General features: G+C 38.8%; 1 protein-coding gene across 3 annotated transcripts in view; it reads left to right on the top strand.

Moving 5' to 3' along the window:
* Positions 1–16101, top strand: part of GTF2H1 (general transcription factor IIH subunit 1) — a 41479-nt gene extending 25378 nt beyond the window's left edge. For all 3 annotated transcript variants that reach the window (XM_004484273.5, XM_004484272.5, XM_012521886.4), the window contains 8 exons: positions 193–323; positions 437–524; positions 4123–4211; positions 4590–4707; positions 10497–10587; positions 11050–11165; positions 12885–12977; positions 15112–16101. In XM_004484273.5, coding sequence (XP_004484330.1) covers positions 193–323; positions 437–524; positions 4123–4211; positions 4590–4707; positions 10497–10587; positions 11050–11165; positions 12885–12977; positions 15112–15198 — 813 coding nt within the window. In that variant the 3' untranslated portion in view covers positions 15199–16101. The remainder of the gene's footprint in view (positions 1–192; positions 324–436; positions 525–4122; positions 4212–4589; positions 4708–10496; positions 10588–11049; positions 11166–12884; positions 12978–15111) is intronic.
* The last annotated feature ends 10070 nt before the right edge of the window (positions 16102–26171 follow it).

Genomic DNA, 26171 nt, shown 5'->3' with positions numbered 1-26171 from the left:
GTCATTGTCTCTTTGGTTGCTCTTTTTTTTTTTTTTTTTAACTTACATGGTTTTTAATGTTTAACTATAAGTATTTAATAATGCCCATAAAAGTCCCTTCACCTACAAATTTTTTCAATTAAGCATCTTCATATTAGACAAGAAACTCAGAACCTTATTTTGATTTTTAATCTTCTAAATTGTTTCTCACAGGGATATGGCATTTCTTCTGTGCCATCTACTTCCAATTCTTCTAAATCCATAAAGGAGAATAGCAATGCTGCCATCATCAAGAGATTTAATCATCACAGTGCCATGGTCCTGGCAGCAGGTCTCAGGAAACAGTTAAGTATATATGCAAAATCACAGTAGCTGTGCTTTTCAAGATAACCCGATGGAGTTGTGTTGGTGTTCTGCTTGTGGTTTTTTAACGTCAGTCTTTTTCCTCTTTTTTAAGAGAAACACAAAATGAGCAAAATGGTGAGCCCAGCAGCATGGATGGGAATTCCAGAGACGCAGACTGCTTTCAACCAGCAGTCAAAAGGGTATGGGCAAGATGTCTGGACCATTTGGGGTCCATTTTTCTGCAGATACTTTATATAGCTGCCAGTTCTTTGTGTTTCCCTCTATTATTCCATTTGACTCAACTCATCTGAGCAAGATGTTTAGCATTTACATTAAAGTGTAGAACATTTTTCTAAAGAGTACTTCTTCAGCTTTGGCTTACCAACTAAGTTTCCATGGACTCAAGTCTGTTAACTATTTTTATGGGATTTTTTGGGTTTTGTTTTAAACATAACAAATTTTTTTTCTTTTCTCTCCCTACCCTGCTTTGTTCTTTTTGCTGTGTCCATTCGCTGTGTGATCTTCTGTATCTATTTCTCTTTTTGTCTTCTCATCTTTCTCCTCTAGGATTCACCAGGATTCGATCCTGGGGACTTCTCATGTAAAGAGAGGTTCCCTGTCAATTGCACCACCTCAGTTGCTGGTCTCTGCTGCACTCCACCTTGACTCTCCCCTTCGTCTCTTTTTTGTTGCGTCATCATCTTGCTGCGTGACTCACTTTTACGGGCAGTGGCTCACTGCACAGGCACTCAGCTTGCTGCATAGGCATTCAGCTCGCCATGCAGGCACTGGCTTGTCACACGGGCACTTGGCTCACTGTGCAGGCAGTCACATAGGCACTCAACTTGCCATGCGGGCACCCACATGGGCACTGCCTCACAACGTGGGCGCACTTTCTCTTCTTCACCAGGAGGCTCCAGGGATCAAACCCAGGTCCTCCCTTATGGTAGGCAGAGGCCTTACCACTTGAGCCACATCCCCTTCCCTACATAACACAAATTGACACATTGTTTTATTTTCTAGGGAAGCATATTCAACAAAGGCAGTGTGATAGGGAAAAACAAGTTTGACATCATACAGTTGGGAAGAAATTGATTTGGCCGTCATGTTAAACCTAGCATTGCAGAGCTGAAAATGTCTTCTCATTCTAAATACCAAAGAACTCATTCAGTGTGGGTGTATGAACAGAGTTACCTGCTTGCAGATTCCTTGTTTCCCTCTTCTTTGCCAGCTGCTCTGTCCTTATTAAGTTACACCTCCTCTCTGTCATAAAACTAAATTATGATAACACTTTCTTAGAGGATATTTTGGCAAAATGTACCAAATTTTTATAGCCTTTGATCCAGCAGTAGTCTCCTACAGATGTGTGCAAAGATTCAGCTAGAGTATTTATTACAGTATTATGATAGAGAAAATGACAGACATCCTGATGTCTGTGGTACATCTAGACAGTGGAGTTTGATGTAGCCATCGATGACTTAAAAAGATTAATGATGTAGTGAATCAAAAAGAGTTCACAGAACACACTGTATGATTGAATGTCAAATGTAAAAACAAAAATGTAGTTTGATTTTTAAAAAGGCCTTTAAAGTAAAGAGATTATGGGAGAGTTACTATTTTTCTGCAAGCGTGTATTGCTTTTAAATTTAAACCAATAAGATATTTCTTTCTTGAATCAAAAAAAAGGAAACTAAAATGTAAGCAATCAGGAGGTTAAAGGAGAAATTTAAGAAGCGATGCTAGTCTGTACTACACTGTTGCTTTTTTTTTTTTTAAGATTTATTTTTATTTATTTCTCCCCACCCCCATTTGTCTGTTCTCTGTGTCCATTCATTCACTGTGTGGTCTTCTGTGACCGCTTCTGTCCTTATCAGCAGCACCCGGAATCTCTGTTTCTTTTTGTTGCATCATCTTGTTGTGTTAGCTCTCTGTGTGTGCGGTGCCATTCTTGGGCAGGCTGCACTTTCTTTCATGCTGGGCAGCTCTTCCTATGGGGCGCACTCCTTGCGCGTGGGCCTTCCCTACATGGGGGACACCCCTGCGTGGCCCGGCACTCCTTGTGCACATCAGCACTGCACATGAGCCAGCTCCACACGGGTCAAGGAGGCCCTGGATTTGAACCGCACACTTCCCATGTGGTAGGCGGATACCCTGTCCATTGGACCAAGTCCGCTTCCCGTATTGCTTTAAGAACCTTGATTTTTTGTAGTGAAAGAGTTTTCAAATTTAGCTTGTGGAAATTTTCCCAATCTTTAATAGTGAAAGCTGGCTTTAGATACTCTTTCAAGTCAGTGGTTGTATTCTACAAAGGTTTCTGTAAAATCAGAGATTCAGGGTGCATGCATTTAAAGAGCTTTCAGTTAAGTGTATTAATATATCTTGCCAAAAACTTAGAATTTAGATTATTATGGGAGCTTGGGTAGGGATGTGACTTAGGTAAAAGTTAGGTGAAGAGTATAGAGTTGAAAAATTGGTAAAAGAATAATAATAATAAGGCTGAGTATAGGTAAGGTAGAACTGATCAATGAGTTATTTTGAATATCATTCTGAGATGGTTAGATTTATTCTGATAATACAAGGGAACCATTCAGACTCCAAAAATCGGGGGATGTTTATATTAAGTGTACAAATTGACTTTTTTGACATATATTTAGTAACCTAAGGATTTTGAGTCTAGAGTTTGTCAGCCACAGATGAAAGTTGACCAGATGAATTTCAAAGCTATATAGAGGATGAGATTTTATATAACTTCTTTTCACAAATGCTTATGTAGTTTTTTGTTTCTTTTATATTAATGTGTTTTTATTACAAAGCTGTAGAAATTTAATTCTTTACTAACACTGGTGAAAACAGATTAGTAATACCAAAATAGAGTCTAGAAATAAACCCAAATACAAAGGAATTAAGTATGGTGTTAGATTGGTTAATCATTTAGTATAAAGAAATGTATATTTTCTAACTTTCTCCTTATTCCAAAATAAATTCCAGGTGGATCAAAGATTTAAGAAAAAAAAAAAAAAGAGATGAAGGGGAGGATGAATTTTTCTATAATTTAAACCAAAAAATACCAAGCAGGAAGTAAAAAATACTTGTAGCACATTAAAAGATTAGTTTCCTTAATATTGAAATAATATGTATAAAGACAAAAAAAAATTTTTTTTTAGTTGCACCCAGTAAATAACTGAAAGAATGGAAATTAATTTTGGGGGAAAAGCAAGATTCCAATTGTTATCTACCAGATTGGCAAAAATTAAAAGTTCATTAATACTTGGTATGGTCAGGGTATGTAAGGGAAACAGGTACAGACATATCTCAGAGATATTGCAGGTGCAGTTATAGCTTATCAGAATAAAGTCACATGAATTTTTTTGGTTTCCCAGTGCATATAAAAGTTACATTTACACAGTCTATTAGGTTTGCAGTATCATTATATCTTTAAAAAAAGATTTACATACACTAATTAAAATGTGACACAGACACTAAGTGAGCACATGCTGTTGGAAAAACAGTGCTGATAGACTTGCTTGAAACATGCTACAGACCCTAAATTAGTTAAAGAAAAAAAGTATCTGCAAAGCACATTAAAATTAAGCACAATAAAAGGAGATATTCCTGTACTGTGTATATGGTTGAGAGTATTAATTGGTTTGACAATTTATATGGCAGTCACCTCTAGGAAGTGTGATTTCTGGTGGGAAGACTTGATTTTATACCCTTCTATGTAGTTTTATTTTTTGAGTCATGTTCATTACATGTGTAAGGAAAAATTACTGACAAGTACTGTGCTTATATTTACAGGCAAAGTTACAAGAGTCCATTGAATATGAAGACTTGGGGAAAAATAATTCCATAAAAACAATTGCACTAAACCTCAAGAAGTCAGATAGGTAAGTTTAGTCTATATTTCTGAATTAACCTGAGGCAGAAGAGTTACATAAAACAATTCAGTGCAAACATTCTTGAAGTATAGCACTCATGTTTTTAATGTTTGGTACCATAAAAATATAATATCCTTTTTTTCTTAACATTTACTTTGTGTGTCTCAGAAAGCATCCTAAACAGTAAAAGCCAAGAAAATTAAATTCTGATATTTCTGCTATTTCCTTATTTCCCTTTTCTGAATTAAATTGGTTCATTGAAATCTCTTTAACTATAGTACCTTTTTTTCCTTTGGGAAAACGTGTTGACCACTAAAATGTTTGAAAGGCAAGTGTTGTGTACTTTAACTCTGTATAGTTAGTAATTCCTTCTGTGCTCCTCTTCAGGTATTATCATGGTCCAACTCCAATCCAGTCACTACAGTATGCAACGAGTCAGGACATTATTAATTCTTTTCAAAGTATTAGACAAGAAATGGAAGCTTACACACCCAAATTAACTCAGGTAGGTGATTTATACTGTTTGAAGTCCAGAATTCTCATAGTTCCTTCCTTGTTTATGAACAGGTCCAGATGAACTATACAGCTAATACTTTAATTGGGTTTAAAGACACATTTCTGTGAAATAAACTGTTTATCCTAAATTTTAAAAACATAAGGTGGGGAAAAAGAAGTATTTGGGCATATCCAGGAAGCATCTGAAGATAATGACATATAAGATTATGAGTTTTGTCGTGGCTAATTTTTCCTTTCCATATGCTCGGTTTTATTGGGAAAATCTCCCAGGTTTCTGAGTTTCTTCTGGGCATCACTCTCTGAATGTTCTCTATGACCTCAAACTCAGAAACATCAAGTCTATCAGTTCTTCTGTAATATTTCTTTACTCCATTACCTTGGTTTTGGCAAAGCTGTTCCATTTTTCATACTGCTACTGCAGGTTAGCTTTCTGAAAACATGTATCTGGTCTTATCACTCTACAGTTTAAAAACTTTGCTGCCTCTGAGCTTCATTGCCATAGTAATAATCCAAGTGCCTTGGTGTGTGGCATGCAAAACCCTTTACAATCTGGGTTTCAGTCCCACTTCTCAAGTCTCAATTCCAGCCGTAGTCTCTACCCTTCCCTTCCACACAACCAAAAATCCCATACACTAATGTAACAAAACCACTAAGTTATGCAGTTTTAAAATCACATCATCTCCTTCATATTTCCTATGCTTTTACTTATGTATTCTCTTCTCAGCAAGGCCTTTACTCTGTACTTCTGAAGAACTACTAATAATTATTCAAGACTTAGCTCTGTTTTAAAGCAATGTAAAGTAATCTCTAGCTTGTTCAGGCAAGAATTAGTTTTTTGCTAGTCTCTGTTATTGTAAACACTGAGGCACTGAGTACATAACTGTATTAAAGTGCTTATCATATCTTTTTTATATATATTCACCCACCCCCATTTGCACTCACTGTGTTGGTTCTTTGTATGTTTGTCTTTTTTCTTTTTCTTTTTTAAGTGTTTTGTGTTTTTTTAATTTCTCTCCCCTTCTCCCCCTTCCCAGTTGTCTGCTCTCTGTGTCCATTCACTGTGTGTTCTTCTGTGACTGCTTCTGTCCTTATCAGCAGCACCGGGAATCTTTGTTTCTTTTTGTTGCATCATCTTGTGTCAGCTCTCTGTGTGTGCAGCGCCATTCTTGGGCAGGCTGCACTTTTGCACTGGGCACCTCTCTTTACTAGGTGCACTCCATGCGTGTGGGGCTCCCCTACGTGGGGGACACCTGTGTGTCACAGGGCACTCCTTGCACACACCAGCACTGCGCACGGGCCAGCTCCACATGGGTCAAGGAGGCCCAGGGTTTGAACCGCGAACCTCCCATGTGGGAGGCGAACACCCTATCCATTGGACCAAGTCCACTTCCCTGTGTGCTTGTCTTTTTAGGAGCATTGGAACTGAACTAGGAACCTCCCATGTAGAAGGGAGGCACCTAATTACTTGAGCCTTCTCCACTCCCTTCCTTGTATCTCTGTGTTTTCCAACGTATGTCTCTTTGTTGTGTCATCTTGTTGTGTCTGTTCACCACGCCAGCCCATCACTTTAGCTCACACTGTCTTGCTCGTCTTTTTTTGGAGGCACCAGTAACCAAACCCGGCACCTCCCATGTGATAGGTGGGAGCGCAGCCACTTGAGCAACATCTGCTTTCCTGCTTATCATATTGTGGGACTTAATTTTTAACTTTTTATTTTTAAATCTCAGATTTATAGAAAGTTGCAACAGTGATTTTTCATTTTGAGAGAAGATTACAGACATAATCCTGAATATTTCAGGATATATTTCCTAAAAGCAAAACAATTTTTTAAATATCACAGTACAATTATAGAATTAATAAATTAACATTGATAAGGCATTATTATCTAACCTAACCTATAGGTAGATCTTACTCTAAATTTTACCATTGTACCTCTAGCCAAAAAATATATACATACATATATATATATATATATATATATATATATATATATATATATAGCTCCAGCTTCCAAGCCAGGTTCACAAATTGAGTTGTTATATCTCTTTAGTCTCCTGTAAAATGAAACAGTCTTTCAGTCTTTCCTTGTCTCATGACCTTGAAGTTTTTGAAGAATACAGATGTTAGTTTTTTTGTAGAATGACTTCTTTAATTAGGGGTTTCTCAAATGTTTCCTTGTGATTAGATTCACCTTTGAGTTTTGGCCAGTAATACCACAGAAGAGGTAATGTTTCCTAGTGCAGTGTATCAGGAGGCACACATCTCTGATTTTTTCAGTTACTTTGTATCTGCTTGGTTTCTCCACTGAAAAGTTATTATTTATCCCTTTGTATACTATGTAAATATCCTATTTTTCATCAAAATTTCAACCACTAGTAGTTTTAGAATCCACTGAAATCTTGCTTGAAAAAGGTGTTATTGCAGTGATCATTACTTTGGAGTTCTTCTTACACCATCATCCCTACATCTATTAGTTAAAATTCTGCTGAGGGGAAGCAGTTGAGGCTCAACCACTTGGGTGCCTACCTACCACGTGGGAGGTCCTGGGTTTCAGGTCCTGAAGCCTCCTAAAAGAAGATGAGCAGATGCCACCTCCCACCGCAACAGAGCTAGATGCCACTGTATCAGAACTAAAACACTGCTTCCTGCCACAGCAAGCAGATACCACAAGCTAGCAAACACCGCAGCCCATGGAGAGTGGTATGGCTCAGTCCGTTGGCCACTCCCCTCTTGTGTGGGAAGTCCCAGGTTTGGTTCCCAATGCCTCCTGGAGAAGACACACAAACAACAGACAATGAGCAGACAGGCAAGTGAACTATCTGGGAAAGGGGGGTGGATAAAGAAAAATGAAAAGTAAATTTAAAAATCTAAAAAAAAAAAGAAACATTAAAAAATAAAATAAAACTCTGCTAAGGAGGAAGGAAGTAGATATGGCTCAAGCAATTGAGCTCCTGCCTACCACATAAGATGTCCTGGTTTCAGTTCCCATTGCCTCCTAAAGAAGACAAACAAGACAGCAAGCTGACACGACAATCTGGCATGGCAGACTGCCACAAGGTGATGTGATGAGACACAACAAAGCAGGGAGCAGAGGTGGCTCAAGCGTTAGGCGCCTCCCTCCCACATGGGAGGTACTGGGTTTGGTTCCTGCTGCCTTCTAAAAGGAAGACAGGCACACAGCAAACAGACAGCATGCACAAACAAGAGTGTGGGGAGAAATAAATAAATATAAAGAAAACTCTACTGAAAGAACAACTTTTCCTTGTTTAAGTCATTTATATATTTATATAAGTATAGATTCTAGATTCCTATTTTATTCTGTGGGTCATAAGCTGTTGCTATCATTTCTCATTTTTTAATTAAGATACTTGTATTAGCAAAAAGGGATGCTGATGCAAAGTACCAGAACTCTGTTGGCTTTTATAAAGGGTATTTTTTGGGGGTAAAACACAGTTACAAGGCCCTAAAGAGTCCAACTCGAGGTACCATAAGAGGTACTTTTTCACCCAAAGTCTGTTGCCATGTGTTTACCCAAGATGGCAGTCAACATCTGCAAGGGTTCAGTCTTCCTCTTCCTTCTTAAGCCACCATGGGTCCAGCTTCTTCCAGTCTCGGCTGTAGGCTGTTATAGGGCTCATCTGTCTTCCCAGGGCTCGTTTCTTTCCAGGCTTAGCTGCTATGGTCTCTTCACACTGTAGACTATCAGGCAAATGGCGCATCACTCTTCCTGGGGCCTCTGCCAAGTCCATGGAGCTGTGTATTCTCTGTGTATCTACTTCTGTGTGTCTACATCTGTGTTCTTGATTGAGCACCCATTTATAAGCCCACCAAGGGGGGTACTCAACCCTGCATGTTCTAATGATGTGGTTGAATCAAAGCCCTAATCTTGATTTAATTAAGTAAACATAAAGGCTTTGAATTTAAGTCAATCAAAGGGTGTCATGCCTGGGAGAACAGACTAGTTTACAAACATATCTCTTTTTGGAATTCATAAATAATATCAAACTGCCACAGTATTATTTACATAAAGTAAAACTGAACACTTTATTCTGCAAGTTTTTAAAAATACATACAGCTATGTAACCGCTAACAATATAATCAAGATGGGTAACATTTCCAACACCCCAGAAAATTTACCAAGATCCCTTTGTAGTCAAACCCTTCCCACACCCCCAGCATTGTTTATTTTGATGCTCATATTATTCTAGGTTTAGCCAGTGGGAGCCCCTTCACACTGCTTCTTTGTCATTTTGATATGTCCCCATTATTTTTGAGTACTTCCTTACTTTCTGGCACAATAAGATGCTCCAGGCTCATCTTATACTTTCCTTGCCTCAGTCATGGACTCTTCCTTTTAGTGATGAATAGATTTAGAAACCAAGATCTGGACACTAAGTGTGCTCATTGCTACTGGGGTATTATTGATCCCTCAGTGGACAGAGGTAGGAAACACATACGTATACACACAAATGATAATTTGGGATTATTTGGCAACTTCCTTCTGGACTATAGTTGTCTAACTTAAGGCCCTCAGACCCAAGTAGACCTAACTGACTTTTAAACTGTGGTAAATCTTAAATATTTTAATATTTTGCCCCATCTCCTCCCCACCCCTACCCCCACCGCCCCAGAGTAGAGTATCTGTCTTCATTGTGTATGTACCTGATTGCAACCAAGTGGCTTATCAGAAGCTTAACCATCATTGAAGCTGCTGATTACAATGCATTATAAAGATTCCTAAGAAAAGGAAAATTGGAATAATGAGCTCCCATATGCCCTTGTCTTACGGTTGTTGCATGCCATACACATATCAAATTTTTAAAAAGTTTTCAATCAAGCTTATACATGTAAAGGTATCTGCTTATTAAAATCCTGTTGGAGGGAAGCGGATTTGGCGCAACGGATGGGGCATCTGCCTACCACATGGGAAGTCCAGGGTTCAGGCCCAGGGCCTCCTCACCCGTGTGGTGAGCTCACCCACACGCGGTGCTGATGCGCACAATGAATGCCATGCCATGCAGGGGTGTCCCCTGCATAGGGGAGCCCCATGCACAGGGGGTGCACCCCGTAAGGAGAGCCACCCAGTGCAAAAAAACACAGCAAGAACACACAGCAAATGGACAGAGAGAACAGACAACTGGGGTGGGGGGCAGGGGGCAGGGAAGGGGAGAGAAATAAATCTTTAAAAAAGAAAAAAAAGAAAGAAAGCCCAATAGGAAAATCTTAGGCACAAAACTCTACACCTGAACTTTTCCACACATGATATTGCTGCTCTCTCTAACCACAATGCCTGGCTGTTACTGAATAGAAAGGCTAGTTATGTCCCCAATTGTTGATAACTGGTACAGTAGGGCAAATACTGTCAGTGTTTTTCCCTACCTGTATTCGCTTGCTTAACTTGAAAAGCAAACAGCAAATGATAACATTGCTGCCATCGAGGGTACATGTAAAAAAAAAACAGTTGAAAAAGCTTAACTGCTTTCTTCCTTAAACTCAGTTTTATCTTCACTGGTTAGAGTTCCCAGGTAAATTTAAATGGTGTTTTAGAAGGGACTTACTAGACAAAAACCTGTGAGTTTTGAGCTAACATGGATTTGTTATATTCCTGGAAGATTTGTAGGTTTTTCTACACAGACTGTGTTTCTTGGTATGGAAAGCTGCTATAAATGAAGCATTTTTACAGAAATGAACACTAATTTGACATTTAGCTGTAAACTGAAATGTTAAAATGCTAAAAGGAGAAAATTAAAAAGGAAACAATATCTTTATTTCTTTCAGGTTCTCTCAAGTAATGCAGCCAGTAGTACCATTGCAGCCCTGTCACCAGGAGGGGCACTTATGCAGGGAGGGACGCAGCAAGCCATAAACCGTATGTACTGGGCCACCATCGACTGCTATCCTTTAAGTTGGGAGGAGTGCTGAAATTTTAAAAGCACTATCTATTTAACACTAAAACCCTTTCTTTGAAACATTTTTGAGCATTTTTGTTTTGAAGATTTTTTTTTGCATTCAGATCCTGAAACCTATCTAGACAAGAGTCTAGGTTTCAGAATTGTCTTAATATTTCAAAGTGGCACATTGCTAGTCTCCCTATATCATACTAAAAGCTTTTTTTCTCTCTCTTACCTCTTAGAATAAAGGGAAAACTTGAAAGGTCCTCAAAAATCCCAAGGAATTTTAAATTCTGTCATTTCTCAGGCATAGAATCAATAACTTATTTCACAGTAGCACGTCTGGTTTACTTTTGGCAAGAGTTTCATTTTCAAGTTTATTTCCAAGACTGTGCACATGTAAAAACAGCTTTTACCCTATGGGCCTCTTCCTTTTGCAGAGATGGTGCCAAATGATATTCAGTCTGAATTGAAACACTTGTATGTGGCTGTTGGAGAACTTCTACGGCACTTCTGGTCCTGCTTTCCTGTTAATACACCATTCCTAGAAGAAAAGGTTGGACCTGATTCCAGACTTAGCTGGTTATTGTGGTATTATGATTTAGTGAGGTGTTTTTTTGAAATTGGAAAGATATATTGAGTGTTTACCATGTGCCAGGCACTGGGATAACTACTTTTCATACATTATTTCATTTAAGCCTCATAGTATCCTATTACATCCACTTGATAGATGAGAAAAGAGACAAAAAATCTATACCACTTCTGTAACTTAGGATCGTACAACTTGAAACTTGTATATACCTTCAAGTCACTGAAAGTGATTGCAGAACAGAGAATAGATGCCTCAAACAAAATCACATCACTAGTATATATTTGTTACATTTTTAAGGGGTAGTGAAATCCAAAATGAGGACTTAAGCAAATATAGCACTAGCTATTTGCATTTTCCCAATGGCCAGTGATATTGAACATCTTAGTATCTGAGCTTAAGTTTTAATTAACATCCTAAATTTATAACAAATTTCATTTGCTTTGATATCAATTTAATTTCAGTAGCATACATACACTTTATTCCTATACACTTCTTTCTCCCCACTTTTATGTAGTTCTTGTCACATGTTACATATTTATACATTGTAACTCCAAAATTATTCATCATTACTTTTTATGCATATGTGTTTTAAATCCTAAAGTAAGTAAAAAGTCTACTTACAAACCAAAAATACAGTAGTACTGGCATTTCTATTTACCAGTGTTACTACGTTTATTAAAGATCTTTATTTCCACATACTTCAGTATGTTTTCTAATGTCCCTTCCTTTCAGTCTGAAGAACTCCCTATATCATTTCATTAGGGCCAGTTTAGTGGTAAGGAACTCCCTCAACTGATTCCTGGAACTTCCTACCCTACCATCTTCCCTCAATCCTCTAATCAGAATCCAACATTTTTAAGTTAACCTTTTTCTTGATTCAGCACAAACCCTGTTACTGTAGTCCTTTAACTGTTTTCTAAAGCTTTGAGAACGAGCAGCACTAACTGTTTAACACTAAAGCCCTTTTAACCAGGTAAAGGAAAGTTGGCAATTGGAAAAATATTAAAGCATTAATAGTAATTGCTTTGCTTTATAGGTTGCTTTTTATAAACAGTCTTTAAGGGAAAAAAACATGCCTTAATAAAAACAATGGGCAGAAGGCTTAACAGGCACTTCACTAAAGAATGCAAGTAGCCCACTAAGCCTAAGAGAAACTGTTAAGACTCATAAATAAATTTTAAAGCTACTGTGAGTGCATTTTTCACCTATTAATTTGCAAAATAAAAAAGAAACTTAAAATGATCAGTATTAGCCAAGTACTGATAACATACATAGATGAATATTTATTGACTAAAAGATGTTCACATTATATTAAGTGAAATTTTAAAATAGTATGTACTATATTTTTTTTCCTACACACATTCATACACATTTTCTCTCACATACACACACACACAAATATCTGGATGGATGTGAATTACGAACCAAAGTATTAACAGTGATCTCTAAGAGGTGGAATAATAGCTATATTTTTATTTTATTCTTTTTAAAATTCTTATAAAAAATTCACGTATTACTTTGTGATATAAATGTTCATTAAAAAAACATTAAATCTGGTACTTGCTTCTCTGGTGGGACAATTAATGTTCTGAAAAAAATATAATAACCTTCATTTGTGGAATTAAGTCCTTTTCTTTTGGTCTCTTTTGAGATTTCACTATAATTCCTTATTACCTTTTTCAGGTAGTGAAGATGAAAAGTAATTTGGAACGATTCCAAGTGACAAAGCTCTGTCCATTCCAGGAAAAAATTCGCAGACAGTATTTAAGCACAAATGTAAGACAATAATTTCGGCCTGATTTTCTGTGTAAAATGATGAAATTCACTTTGCTTTTGAGCAGTACTCTGTTTTTTCCTGTTACTTACAATACTGTTTTGTTTAATTATTGTAATTTTTCTTTAATTAGAAAAGTTGTAGGTTTACAGAGTAGTGATATAAAAAATAGAACATCCCCACAGACCCTCCCCATTGCTGACATTTTGCATTAGTATGGTAGCTTTGTTAGAATTTGAGTATTGTTTTTTAATTGTAAAATATATATTCAGAAAAGTGCATAAAATATATATGTATTTTTTATTTTAAAGCAAAACTAAGTGTGTATTCACCAATCAGGGTAAAAAATAGAACATTATAAGTTTCATGGATATTCCTGGAGTACTCCTGTCCAATTTTATATCCCTCTCTCCATAGGTAGATACTAACCAGATATTTGTGATAATCATCTCCATGCTTTTGTTTTATAGATTTACAACCTGCAAAAAAAATTCCTAAACAACATTATTTATTTTGAAAAAACTGAATAACAAATATAAACTTAACAATATAAGAAAAGGGGGCCATGTTGTCATTATATGATAGTAAGCAGAGCTGTCTTTGTTGTGGCCTGGCTTCCGCTTCCCTGATTGTTCATGACAGGGACAATCAGTGGGTAATGTAGTGAGTAAGAAATGTCCCTTTGTAACCCACGATTTTTAGCATTGTTTTTGAAGCAAAGTAGAGCAGCCACACAAGATAATTTTTTGTGTGTTATGCATGTCCTCCCCCGAGATGAAGTAGGAACAATAGTATATACAGTTACTGAATTCACTATTTCAGAAACTTGGATAATCAAAAAGGGTGTTTTACAACTGAAAGTTGAACAATTTTTATTAGTAAGATTTGTAGTAAGTGTTTATTCCCTAAAAGTTCTAGGCAGGTTCTCAAAATATAAACCAGTATTGCTTATAATCAAAAAAGAAGTTTGTAGTGTGTTCCTACAGCAGAGCAAGGATGGCAAATAGGTTTCTACTCATGTTGGTTCATCTTGACTGATTATAACTGCCTGGAGCACAATGCTGAAAAGGATTCCGAGTCCATGTACTGCCTCAGGAACATTTGATGTTCCCATCTTCTAAATGGTACTATAGAGCCCCTGCTGCCCATCAACAAGAATAAATAATTTTGATATAGTTTTTAGACAGAGCTAAATTAACATGACATAATGACAACAGATGTTGTAAATCAGGGATGTTTTTATTTTTATTTTTTATAAATGTACCTCAGATTGTATCTGAGTCATTGAATGCTTAAAAGGATTTAGGACTTTCTGATCTCCTTTCCTGTCCTCCCATAATTGCCTTGTAGACTAACTCTCTTCCAACCATATACTCACTGTCTACCTCCAAGAAAACAGATATTTTACCTCAAGAATCTTTATGAGCTCAAATCCATGTGGTTCTACTGACTCCTAAGTTATGTCCATGTGTAGGCAAAATTCTTCACTAAAGATCTATTGTCCTAACCTGTAATGTGACATAGTATTTGTGTAAAGCATTGAAACCATTTAGGTTTTCCGTAATCTACTGAGTTATATTGAAATCCCAAAATATTGGAGCTGGAAAAGATCCTAGAGAACATAGAAAATTGCTTCACATCAGAATTATTGGTAGGCACTTGTGAAAATCAAAGATTCCTGGGTCTCTCATCCCAGATCTGCTGCATCAGAATGTTCAGGAGAGTGAGGTATTTTTCAAATATTTTGTAAGATAATATTGATTCCACCCTCCTGGCTTTATTCGGCAGATCAGTGTTTAAGCCTGGAAATCACTGAACTAGGTCAGCCCCCTCGTTTGACAGCAGAAGAACCTAGAATTACAACTTTTATGTTTTCCTATAGCTTCTTAATGACAAGCAGCCATTACAAGCCATTTTAAGCCTCTCTGCTATACCCCTTCACCTCTCTGACTCCTTGCAGTACAGAATGTATCTGATAATACCGTTGTAGAGTGCTTGCATGCTGCTTTATTGACTAGGGATGTGCAAATGAGCTTGGAAACTACGTTCCAAATATGTGCCAGATTAAAGTCTGAAACAGTACTTCCCCAGTGTTTTTGCACACTTGTTACTTAAGTGTCTTGCTGTGTTTTTCAGTTGGTAAGTCACATAGAAGAGATGCTCCAGACAGCTTACAACAAGCTCCACACATGGCAGTCACGGCGCATGATGAAGAAAACGTGAAGTTTTTTGTGGCTCTCACAAATTTTGTGAGATTAAGAGAACTATGATCTGTAGTAACTCTGGAAACCTGACCTGACAGATCATTACACAAAAGTTACAAGAAACATCTGCATCATGTGGACTTTCAAAGCTGATGCATATTGTACTTGCACATTGTGAAGTGAAAGGAAGAAAGGAACTGTGATTAAACTAAAAGCTAGGGAGGTAAATTAAGGCTGAACCAAAATGAGCTAAGTTGCAAATATATATATATACATATATATTTAAAAAGACACTGTTTACTGCAGTTACTCAGGAACTGCTTTTGATTCACATTAAGCTGCTTTCAGAAATTTAAAAGAAAAAAAAAACTTTTTTAAAGGGTGCATTGATAAAATCTGAGGGTTTTTTTTTCCTGTGTAAGTTTTTTTTCTAAGTTTATGACACAGGGTAGACCTTAAGTATTTCTTCTCCATCCTCCACTTGAATCCTCAAGTTTTACTGAATTCTAGTTAAACCTTACATCAGCAAGTTTTAAAAAAGTACTTTAAATAAAGCAGAGACTGTTGCTCAGCCATCAGGAAACAGTTGTAGTCAGAAGACACCTTTGGTCCTGTGTTTCCTACGGAAATAAAAAACAATAAATATTGCACTGAATGTTTGTGGCTTGGGGTCCCTAAATGATAAAGAGGGAACATATTTGCAGAAAGTCGTGTGGGGTTTTTATGCAGAATTTTGTCAAAAGACAATTGCGCTGCATGTTTTTCTTTGAGTGCAAATGTACATTGCTAAGATTTCTTTTTAAGATGGCATGTGCTTTAAAAAGAGGAAATTGCATTTTTAAGAGTTTGAAAATCTTATGTGTGAGAAATATAAGAAATCTTATTTTCACCTCTGTAAAGAAATAAAAAGATGTTTCTCATACTTCCTTTTCTCTAGTCTCTGTTACTGTCTTTGGCAATTGATAACCAGTGCATAGTGACTGCAATGCATAAATGCAAAAAACAAAAAGTTAACACTATTGTTTCTAGAATCCATGCCATATAGTTAGTTCCTTAAAGGATTAGCTCACTCTTTAAGACTTTAGGTGTCTTAAATTAAAAGTTACTCAGAAAAGTAAAACTTTTTATATATACTTTTTTTTAGTTGAAAAAGCATTTTATTTATATGTAAAAGGCTCCAGTAAGATCTATTTAAGATATCGGTATAATGCCTATACAGAAAAAAATTCAAATGCAAAGAACAACAAATAAGTTATACATCTTCCTTAGTTGTGCAATTAATTCACATTGCAGTAGTAAACCTACTTAGTAGTGCAATAAATACACATAAATACACATTGCAATAGTCAAGTGTAACAAAATCAAAGCAAATCTTTCTCCATAATCAGTATACTGAGAAATACTGTGTAAAGATCATTTCAGGCTTAAGAGATCTGCAGTCAGTCTAAGACAAGGGAGATAGTTAATTCATTTTATCAGTTGTTGGGTTTTTTCCAATACTGTTCACAAGTAATGAGTTGATGTACATGGTAAATAGAATAGTTTATACAGTAAAAAAGTAAAAATTATAGAATGAACCAACCAAGAATGAAATCTGAATGCAGATTTATAAAACAGACAATACACACAGTATTTCTCATGTAAAACACCTAGTTGCAGCAAAAAACATTTGGTTGCTTTTCAGCTGCATTGTAATTCTTCTAAGCTGGAGATGCAGATATCCACGTCTTAAAAATCATAAATATCTTCCTTAATGCAAACAAAGCGATGAATGCTCTCATCACAGTCTTAAGGGTATTTTTTGGAAGATTGTTTTGTCTTTGTTTTGTCTTGCTTCAGAAACACATTTAAAATGGGTAAATATCAAGGGATTTCATGGTACATTGAAACAGTAAACAGTGCTCAATTTACAGCCAATGTTGGGGAAAAAACTAGATTTTAACAGTACTCTGGTATATATGAAACTTTTAAAATTACATGGCATATTTGAGTCCATTCTCTTGTGTTTCTTTTGTATTTTTCCTTGATTTGTAGATTTGTGCGATATCTGGTACTAAAGGGTCATCGGGATTAGAATCACAAAGTAGAGAGCATTTGGACAATAAACTTAGAGCTGGTGACCATTGTGACTTCAGGATATCGAGACAAATACATTATTTATGTCTGAATGGTAAATTTTTGCTGTGAAAACAACCTTTGGTGGTTTAAAAGGATAGTCTGTTGGAAAATGTATAGTGAGAAAGATGATTTCACTTTGATAGATGCTCTCAGGAGGCAATGTAATAGTTGCTTGCCAGCGGAACAAGTCACCTCCTATAGGTCCAGCTGAACAGTGACCACATGGATATCATTGCACGTCATTCAGTTCTTTCTAAATCCGCTTCAGTGCTATGGGTCAGGGAGGGCAGCGGGGACACCTGCCTGTGGGCTCGGCTAGCAGGCTGCTTGGCTTGCTGATGCCTGTACCATGTGCGTCTTGAGCACAAGTGTGCCTTATGTACTCTCTTAACTAACACATCTTGTGGTTTCTCATTACTTGGGTGGGCTGCACAAGGGCTACTCATTCTTTTTTTTAAAGCCATTATTAGGAGTTGTTTATCTTTCCAATAATGGCTAACATCAAAAACCTGTTCAATTTTTTGAATGTAATATCTTTTAAAAAATGAATATATTGAGTAGAATTTGGGGAAAAAAAACCTGTTCAGACTCTGAACTAGTAAAAAGAGGCAATATCACTCTGCTTTCATTTTCCCATTTCTCCTTCAGATCAGGATAGTAATGATTTAAACCCTTACATTTATATGTCGTGTTACAGTTTTACAATGTGCTTTTCAAATACATTACCTGAGCATTGCTCAGGAACTACGCTGAGCAGTACCAGTGGAGCCTAGTCTATTGGGAGATGTAAACAAAATGCTATGCTAAAGATTGATAATGGAGCTTAAAGGAAGAAAGGGCAGTTTGGGGGAATTGGGATTGGCTTAACTACAGAGAACATTTTAGCCAAGCTTTCATAGTCAATAGGAGTTTGCTGGAAGGAAAATAAATATTCTTTTGTTTTAAGTGGAAGGAATGAAGGAGTGAGGGTTCGAAAAAGACCCCAGTGTGTTCTTGAAATGAATGTGTTAGATTGGAGTGCTGAGAGTGAGTGACAAGAGGTAGGGAAAAACCAGTTCGTTGTGAATGGCCTTGGATGCCAAATTGAAACTCCAGACCTACCCTTCAGACATGAAGTCCCAGGAGGAAATTTTGAGCAATTTAATAAGTTTGGGGTCTTTTTGTTTGTTTTATTTTAAATAAAAGGTTCTATCAGCTCAGGAGACCAAAAACTAGGAGGCTTTTAGAATAATCCAGATGGGAATCTAGATCTAAATCAAGAGGGGGCCTGGCAAATGGGAGAAGACTGAGTAAAGGCATTCCTAAAATAGGTGACTTGGATGTGACTCACTTATAAGGCAAGGGTGATCTCACCAAATAGCTCTCAATTTTATGTCTAGCTTGTGTTTGAAATATTTGATCCTGGGTATCTTTTAAAAATGAGCTTTGGAAACCTTATAGGCCTACTATGGCCCTATCTTCCCATTGTGGAAAATGACAGCAGCAGCTGCTGATAGAAGGCTACTATAAACCAGGCACTGCACCAAACACATTTCCTGCCATAGTTCATTTCAGTGCCACAACAAACAATGAGGCAGGTAGATACTACAGATTATTTTATATATGAGAAATGGGGGAAGCAGATTTGGCTTAACTGATAGAGCATCCACCTACCACACGGGAGGTCCAGGGTTCAAACCCAGGGCCTCCTGACCCGTGTGGTGAGCTGGCCCACGCACAGTGCTGATGCGTGCAAGGAGTGCCATGCCATGCAAGGGTGTCCCCCACCTAGGGAAGCCCCACGTGCAAGGAGTGCGCCCCATAAGGAGAGCCGCCCCGCGCGAAAGAAGTGCAGCCTGCCCAGGAGTGGCACCGCACACAAGGAGAGCTGACACAGCAAAATGACGCAACAAAAAGAGACAGATTCCTGGTGCCACTGAAAAGAATACATGTGGACACAGAAGAACACAGCGAATGGGAAAAGAAATGGGTTTGAAAGTTAAGTAACATCCAATTTCATATGGCCAATAAGTGGCAGAGCTGGGATTTTACCTAAACTGTTAAGCCTTCCACAATTGCTTAGGGATAAAATGTTCATGAAGTTGGAAGATTTTATTCCCCAGCCCATAGTCACATTGCCTAGATTTTCCACTGACAGCCCTGTTATTCCTCCTCCTGATTCTACTCTGTGCTTTATTTGTGGCAAATCACATTATACTGTTTGTCTGCAAAATGGGTTTCAGCCTAGAGAATGAGCTGAAGATGTAATGATGTAATGAAAGCATTTCCTCAAGAGAATGAATTTCTTCTAGAAAGCAGTGTAAAGGTGGTGGTGCTAATCTGCTTTGGAGTGATATTGCAAAATCAGTAGGTTACCATGTGATATACCACTTCTGTCTGGAAAACAAAAATAATGTTTTAACATCTGTATGTAGAAAAGTGACCCAGTCATCCAAGCTGAGGGTTTAATCCAGTAAATTGATTAATCTGTCTGAGGCTGACAGTGTCCCTGGGATGGAAAGCTGCCTGTTTTAAACTTAGATTTGCTGTCTCCAGTGTTGAGACTTGCACAGGACACCTCAGTGCATTACCTCTGCCCTTTCCCAGTTTAGCTCCTTCAAGACTCAGCTGTTCTCCCAGTTCTTGAAGCCAGTGGAGTCTTGGCTATTTTTAGCTCTTAAGTTGTCCAGAACTGGAGCATTGCCTAGAACCTAGTGCAAAGGTGATCAGCCTTACTTTCTAGCTCATACCCTAATGTGAGTATGTATTAAAGTCATAGAAGAGACTTTGGAAATCTTGTCATCTAGTGGTTTTCAAACATTAACTGTAGGATTCTGTTCTCATGCAATCTTTCACAGAAGCCCGATAGATGTGAAATTGGAATTGCACCTGTTGAGGTGGGGCCAGAGGTTCATCTTCTACCACTCCCCATTAGTACACGGCGTGAAAATCACCAGTACCCCCTCTCTCCATCGTGTAACTCACGTTTGTTGGACTGATTGATACCAGGAATGGGCTGAAGTTGAAGTGTAAGAAAAATACTGATATAGATTTTACTTTTCTGTGGTCACGGAAATCAACAAATAGCAAGACGGTAGATTTGAATCCAACTATATCAGCAGTTATATTAAATGTAAACAGACTGAACAATCTAAAAAAATCACAAAGATTTCGGATTGGATTAAAAATGACTCAACTGTGCTTCAAAATAACATATATATGCTATTTACAGTCACAGAAATGTCTACATTTACCTCACTTGCCCTCCCCTCCCACCAAAATCATTAGTGTGTTTGAGTTCAAAGTCTTCTTTGATTCTAGTGTGGTGAAAAGAGCAGCAAAAAGGGGATGACAAATGCATGCTTACTGCCCATTAATGTCGATCTGAAAAAAGTTACTATAAAAGCATAATACATTTTTTTAAAGCTTTGAATAATATACTGTAGTATAAAAAACAGAGGTTGTCTCTATCACTACCTGCAACTCTTACTCACCTGAAGTAACCACATAACAGCTCAGTGCATTTTCTTGGGAACATTTTTCTCTGCACTTAAAATTCATTCTATTTCTAACTGCAACCTAAAAGTTTTCTGGTGAAGAGAAACTTGTGCACAGTCATACCCTTTAAAATAAACCTTGACAAAGGAGCGCCTCAGAGATAAATCCCTTAGTGAGCCTCTTTCTGTAAGCCAAATTCTTGTGAGGTTTGGTCCTACCCATTAGTTTTCTGTTCCTGGCACCTGGTAATATGCAAGACTAGGTTATGCCTGGGCTGAATACAAACGCTTGGAATTTTGCATATACCAATCAGATCCTATCACCCAAGAACATTTAGACCCACAGATATAAGGAGTAGGAAAGAAGAGTGTTCCAATAGGCCTTCCCAGGATTTATTGTCACCTCAACAGCAATAGAGACATATAACAGAGCTGTTAAGGCTCTTTGGGTTTGAATTCCAGTGCATCACTCTGAAGCTCTGTGGTCTTAAGCAATTTACTTAACCTATTTGTGCTGCTGCTTCTTCATCTGTAGAGTGGAGCTAGTAGGAGTTCTTAACTGATTATTATGAGGATAACTTGAGTTAAAGTATGGAAGACACTTGGAGTTCAGCAGGTGGCGAGTGCAATCTGTTTGCAGTGATTAATGCTGATGCAAGCATCCCTTGAGCCACATAATGAAAGGCTGCAGCATCTTCTTGATATCAATTTTATGATTAGAAACCTAAGAGAGGGACGTGGACTTGGCCCAATGGATAGGGCATTCGCCTACCACATGGGAGGTCCGCAGTTCAAACCCCAGGCCTCCCTGACCCGTGTGGAGCTGGCCCACGTGCAGTGCTGATGCGCGCAAGGAGTGCCCTGCCACGCAGAGGTGTTCCCCGCGTGGGGGAGTCCCACGCGCAAGGAGTGTGCCCCGTAAGGAGAGTTGCTCAGCACGAAAGAAAATGCAGCCTGCCTGGGAATGGGGCCGCACCACACGGAGAGCTGACACAACAAGATGACGCAACAAAAAGAGACACAGATTCCTGGTGCCGCTGATAAGGATAGAAGCGGTCACAGAAGAACACACAGCAAATGGATACAGAGAATAGACAACCTGGTGGGGGGGGGGAGAAATAAATAAAAAATAAATCTTAAAAAAAAAGAAACCTAAGTGAAAGAAAATTTCCTTAAAGAACAAATAAAAGTATTTTCTCAGTACTCTTATCCCTACCTGCTCCCATAAAAACTACCCAAATATGAGTTTCATGGCTCATCTTTCATTGATTTATGGAACGTTTATATGGAGCTTCTCAGTCTCCTGGTTAGGAACTAATTTATTGTGTTTGTATGTACGTGTTTGTAAAATTGCTTGTGACAATTTCACTACTTCAGTTGCTCAATTAACAAAATAAATTCTTTGTCCTCATTTGGGGGCATGAGGTTTCTGTGTTCTTGCTGGAATGTAATATGTAAAGTGTAAGTTAGGATATAGCTGCAAGTGAAAAAGTATACTATAAGAATCCAGAATCCTTTCATGTCTTTATAATAGAGGTTAGGATAAAATTTGAGGTGAAAGAAAAGACCGTTGAAAATACGTTGAGTTAGGGAAGCGGACTTGGCCCAGCGGATAGGGCATCCATCTACCACAGCGGATAGGGCCTCCTTGACCCGTGTGGAGCTGGCCCATGCACAGTGCTGATGCGCGCAAGGAGTGCCGTGCCACGCAAGGGTGTCCCCCGTGTGGAGAAGCCCCACGTGCAAGGAGTGCGCCCCGTAAGGAGAGTCACTCAGCGCGAAAGAAAGTGCAGCCTGCCCGGGAATGGCGCTGCACACACGGAGAGCTGACACAGCAAGATGACGCAACAAAAAGAGACACAGTTTCCTGTGCCGCTGACAACAACAGAAGCGGACAAAAAAAGAACACACAGCAAATGGACACAGAGAACAGACAACTGGGGTGGGGGTGGGGGGGAGGAGAGAAATAAATCTTTAAAAAAAGAAAATACATTGAGTTAGAAGGAGAGAAGCCTTGAAACTTAATTCAAGGTAAGCAAAAGGTTTCTCTTCAAAACAAGGTCTGGGACACAACCAATCCAAGGTCCACAGGACGGAGGAATAGAGTATGGATTAGAGTGGACTTACTGATATTCTATTCATGAACTACTGTGATTAGTAATAGAAGAAAACGTGGCATTGGTGTGGAGAAAGTGACCATGGTGGCTGCTGGGGGTAGGGAATGGGAGGAAGAGATGAGATGTGGAGGCGTTTTTGGGACTTGGAGTTGTCCTGGGTGGTGCTTCAGCGACAGTTACCGGACATTGTACATCCTCCCATGGCCCACTGGGTGGACTGTGGGAGAGTGTGGGCTATGGTGTGGACCATTGACCATGAGGTGCAGTGGTGCTCAGAGATGTATTCACCAAATGCAATGAATGTCTCATGATGACAGAGGAGAATGTTGCTATGGGGGGAGGAGTGGTGTGAAGGAGGTGGGGAGTATATGGGGACCTCATATTTTTTTAATGTAATATTAAAAAAATGAATAAAGACAAAAAATTAAAATAAATAAATAAATAAATAAATAAATAAATAACAAGGTCTAGGGAAGTGGATGTGGCTCAAGTGATAAGGCCTCCTCCATACCATATGGGAGGACCTGGGTTCAATCCCTGGGGCCTTCTGGTGAAAAAGAAAGAGAGAAAGTGTGCCTGTGTGGCGAGCCAGTGCCATGTGGCGAGCCAAGCGCCCACTTGGTGAGCCGATTGCCTACACAAGCGCCTACATGGTGAGCCGAGTGCTTCCGTGGCAAGCCAAGTGCCTGCGTGCCTGCGCAGTGAGCTGAGAGTCCACGCGAGTGCCCGCATAGTGAGCTGAGTGCCTCCATGAGTGCCCATGTGGCAAGCCGAGTTCCCGAGCAGCAAGCCGAGTGCCTGTGCCAGTGAGTCACACAGCAAAATGAGGACACACCAAAAGATGAAGGGAAGAGTCAAGGTGAAGTGCAGCAGAAACCAGGAACTGAGGTTGCACAATTGACAGGGAACCTGTCTCCACATCAGAGGTCCCCAGGATTGAATCCCAGTGAATCTTAGAGGAGAAAGACAAGAAGAGAAGACAGAAAGAGAAATAGATACAGAAGATCACACAGCAAATGGACACAGCATAAACAGCAGGATGAGGGGAGGGGGCTATTAAAAAAAAACAAAAAACAAGGTCTGGGAAGTGGATGTAGCTCAGGTGACGGGGCTCCTGCCTACCACATGGGAGGTTGCTGGTGCCGATCTTGGTGCCTCCTAAAGAAGACATCAAGCTGGCATGGTGCAATAGGCAGGCACAGCAAGCTGACGGAACAAGATGGCACAACAAGAGATGTAAGGAGGTAAAACAGAATGAGAGACACAACAAATCAGGGAATGGAGGTGACTCTAGTGATTAGGCACCTTCCTCCCACATCAGAGGGCCTGGGTTCAGATCCCAATGCCTCCTAAAGAAACAAGATGAACAGACACAGCAAGTGAAAAACAGCAAGGGGGTGGGGAGAAATAAATAATTTTTTAAAAAGCAAGGTCCCAACAAGCTTCAATTAGCATAAGCCTAGGGAAGCTGATGTGGCTCAAGCAGTTGAGTTCTTGCTTCCTACATAGGAGGTCCTGGGATTCCATTTCCAGTGCCTCCAAAAAGCAAAACAAACAATAAGCAGACAAATCAAAAAACCAACTCAGGGGAGCAATGTGGCTTGGTGACTGAGCACCAGTTTCCCACATACGAGGTTCTGGGTTTAATCCCTGGTCCCCAGTACCTCAAAAAAAAAAAAAAAGTATATCCCTAGACCTAAATATTGTCATTTACTGTCACAGTAGTTGCATAGTTAAGTGAGAAGGAATTTCTTTTTTTTTAAAGATTTATTTCTCTCCCCCTTCCCCCCATTCTCTGCTCTCTATGTCCATTCACTGGATGTTCTTCTGTGTGCTTGTATTCTCATTATGTAGCTCTGGGAATCAATCCTAGAACCTTCCAAAGTGGGAGAGAAGCAATCATTCTCTTCCACCACCTCAGCTCCCTGGCCTGCTGTGTCTCTTATTATCTCTCCTCTGTGTCTCTTTTTGTTGTGTCATCTTGTTGCACCAGCTCTCTGCTTGGGCCAGCACTCCTGCATGGGGCAGCACTCCACACAGGTCAGCACTCCACGTGAGCCAGCTTGCTTTCATCAGGAGGCCCTGGGCATCGAACCCTGGACCTCCTATATGGTAAACGGGAGCCCGATTGCTTGAGCCACATCCATTTCCCAAGAAGGAATTTCTTTAAAAACTAACGGTGGTCCATTTTCTATGTCACATGGATAGACTTAATAAAATCTAAATTACATTAAATTTTTGTGTAGCATTTTCTGTAATCTAAGTATCTTTTAAAAAAATAAATAAAATATTTTTTAAAAAGAATAAATTACGTGAAGTAAGCTCAAGCTCTCTGAGCTGCCTGAGTTCAAATTCTAGTTCTACCACTTAAGCGTAACTACTTAATCTCTCTGTGCCTCTGTTTCCTTATTTGTAAAAATGGCATAATAAGAGTATTTTCAGATTTATTGCAAAGGTTCAAAGCATGGTAAATTTTTAGAATACTGCCTGGTACAAAATATGCATACATGTTCTTCCTATTTTTATTATTATTATTACTATTATTATTATTATTTTAACGTCACCAAGCTTCAGTTCAATGCTTATTGGCTAAGGCCAATCTGTAATATCAATATAAATGGAGAGCTGAGGAACAGGGTAAGGGAACGAAACCAACATATGTTAAATCTATTTGCCAAATATTTGTCATGCTATATACATTCTTATTTAATCCTTAGGATTCATGCAAAAAATATTAAGCTCCTACTGTGCATCTGGCTGGGTATTGGCAACAAAAGTCTACAGCCCAGCTCCACATTATAAAGCCTCAGTTCCCAAAAAAGTTCTGTCCTAGATGATCAGAATAGAATAGACAATCTGTGCCCTCATGGAGCTTACTGAGGCTCAAAGAGGTGAAATGACTTCTCTAAAGGCCCTAACTCCAACTCAGGAGTGGAGAGCTAAGAGAAACCCAGGTATTGGTCGCAAAATCTGTGCAAATGGCAACTATGGCCTCTCTCTCCTTCTCTCTCCACCCTGCTCAGGCAGGCTGGAATTTTTTCTTCCACCTGCTATAAATAATGGAGAGCAGGAAAGCTGTTTTATTTCTATCAGGCCACATGCTGACAAGCACAGATGGCTCTGTGGCGGAGAGCCTGCTTCATCTTCCTGAAGGGCAGTGGAGGAGATGTAGTCTTGGGTCTGAAGCTGCTAGGGAGAACCACAAAGGCTCCTTCTCTGCTCTCTGTACTGCTAAGCACCCATTACATGCTAAGTGCTCAGAAGAATTCAAAGGGCCTTCA

This window comes from Dasypus novemcinctus, chromosome 10, assembly GCF_030445035.2.
Source record: "Dasypus novemcinctus isolate mDasNov1 chromosome 10, mDasNov1.1.hap2, whole genome shotgun sequence".
NCBI lineage: Eukaryota > Metazoa > Chordata > Mammalia > Cingulata > Dasypodidae > Dasypus > Dasypus novemcinctus.
This window is presented reverse-complemented; position numbering and strand designations above follow the sequence as displayed.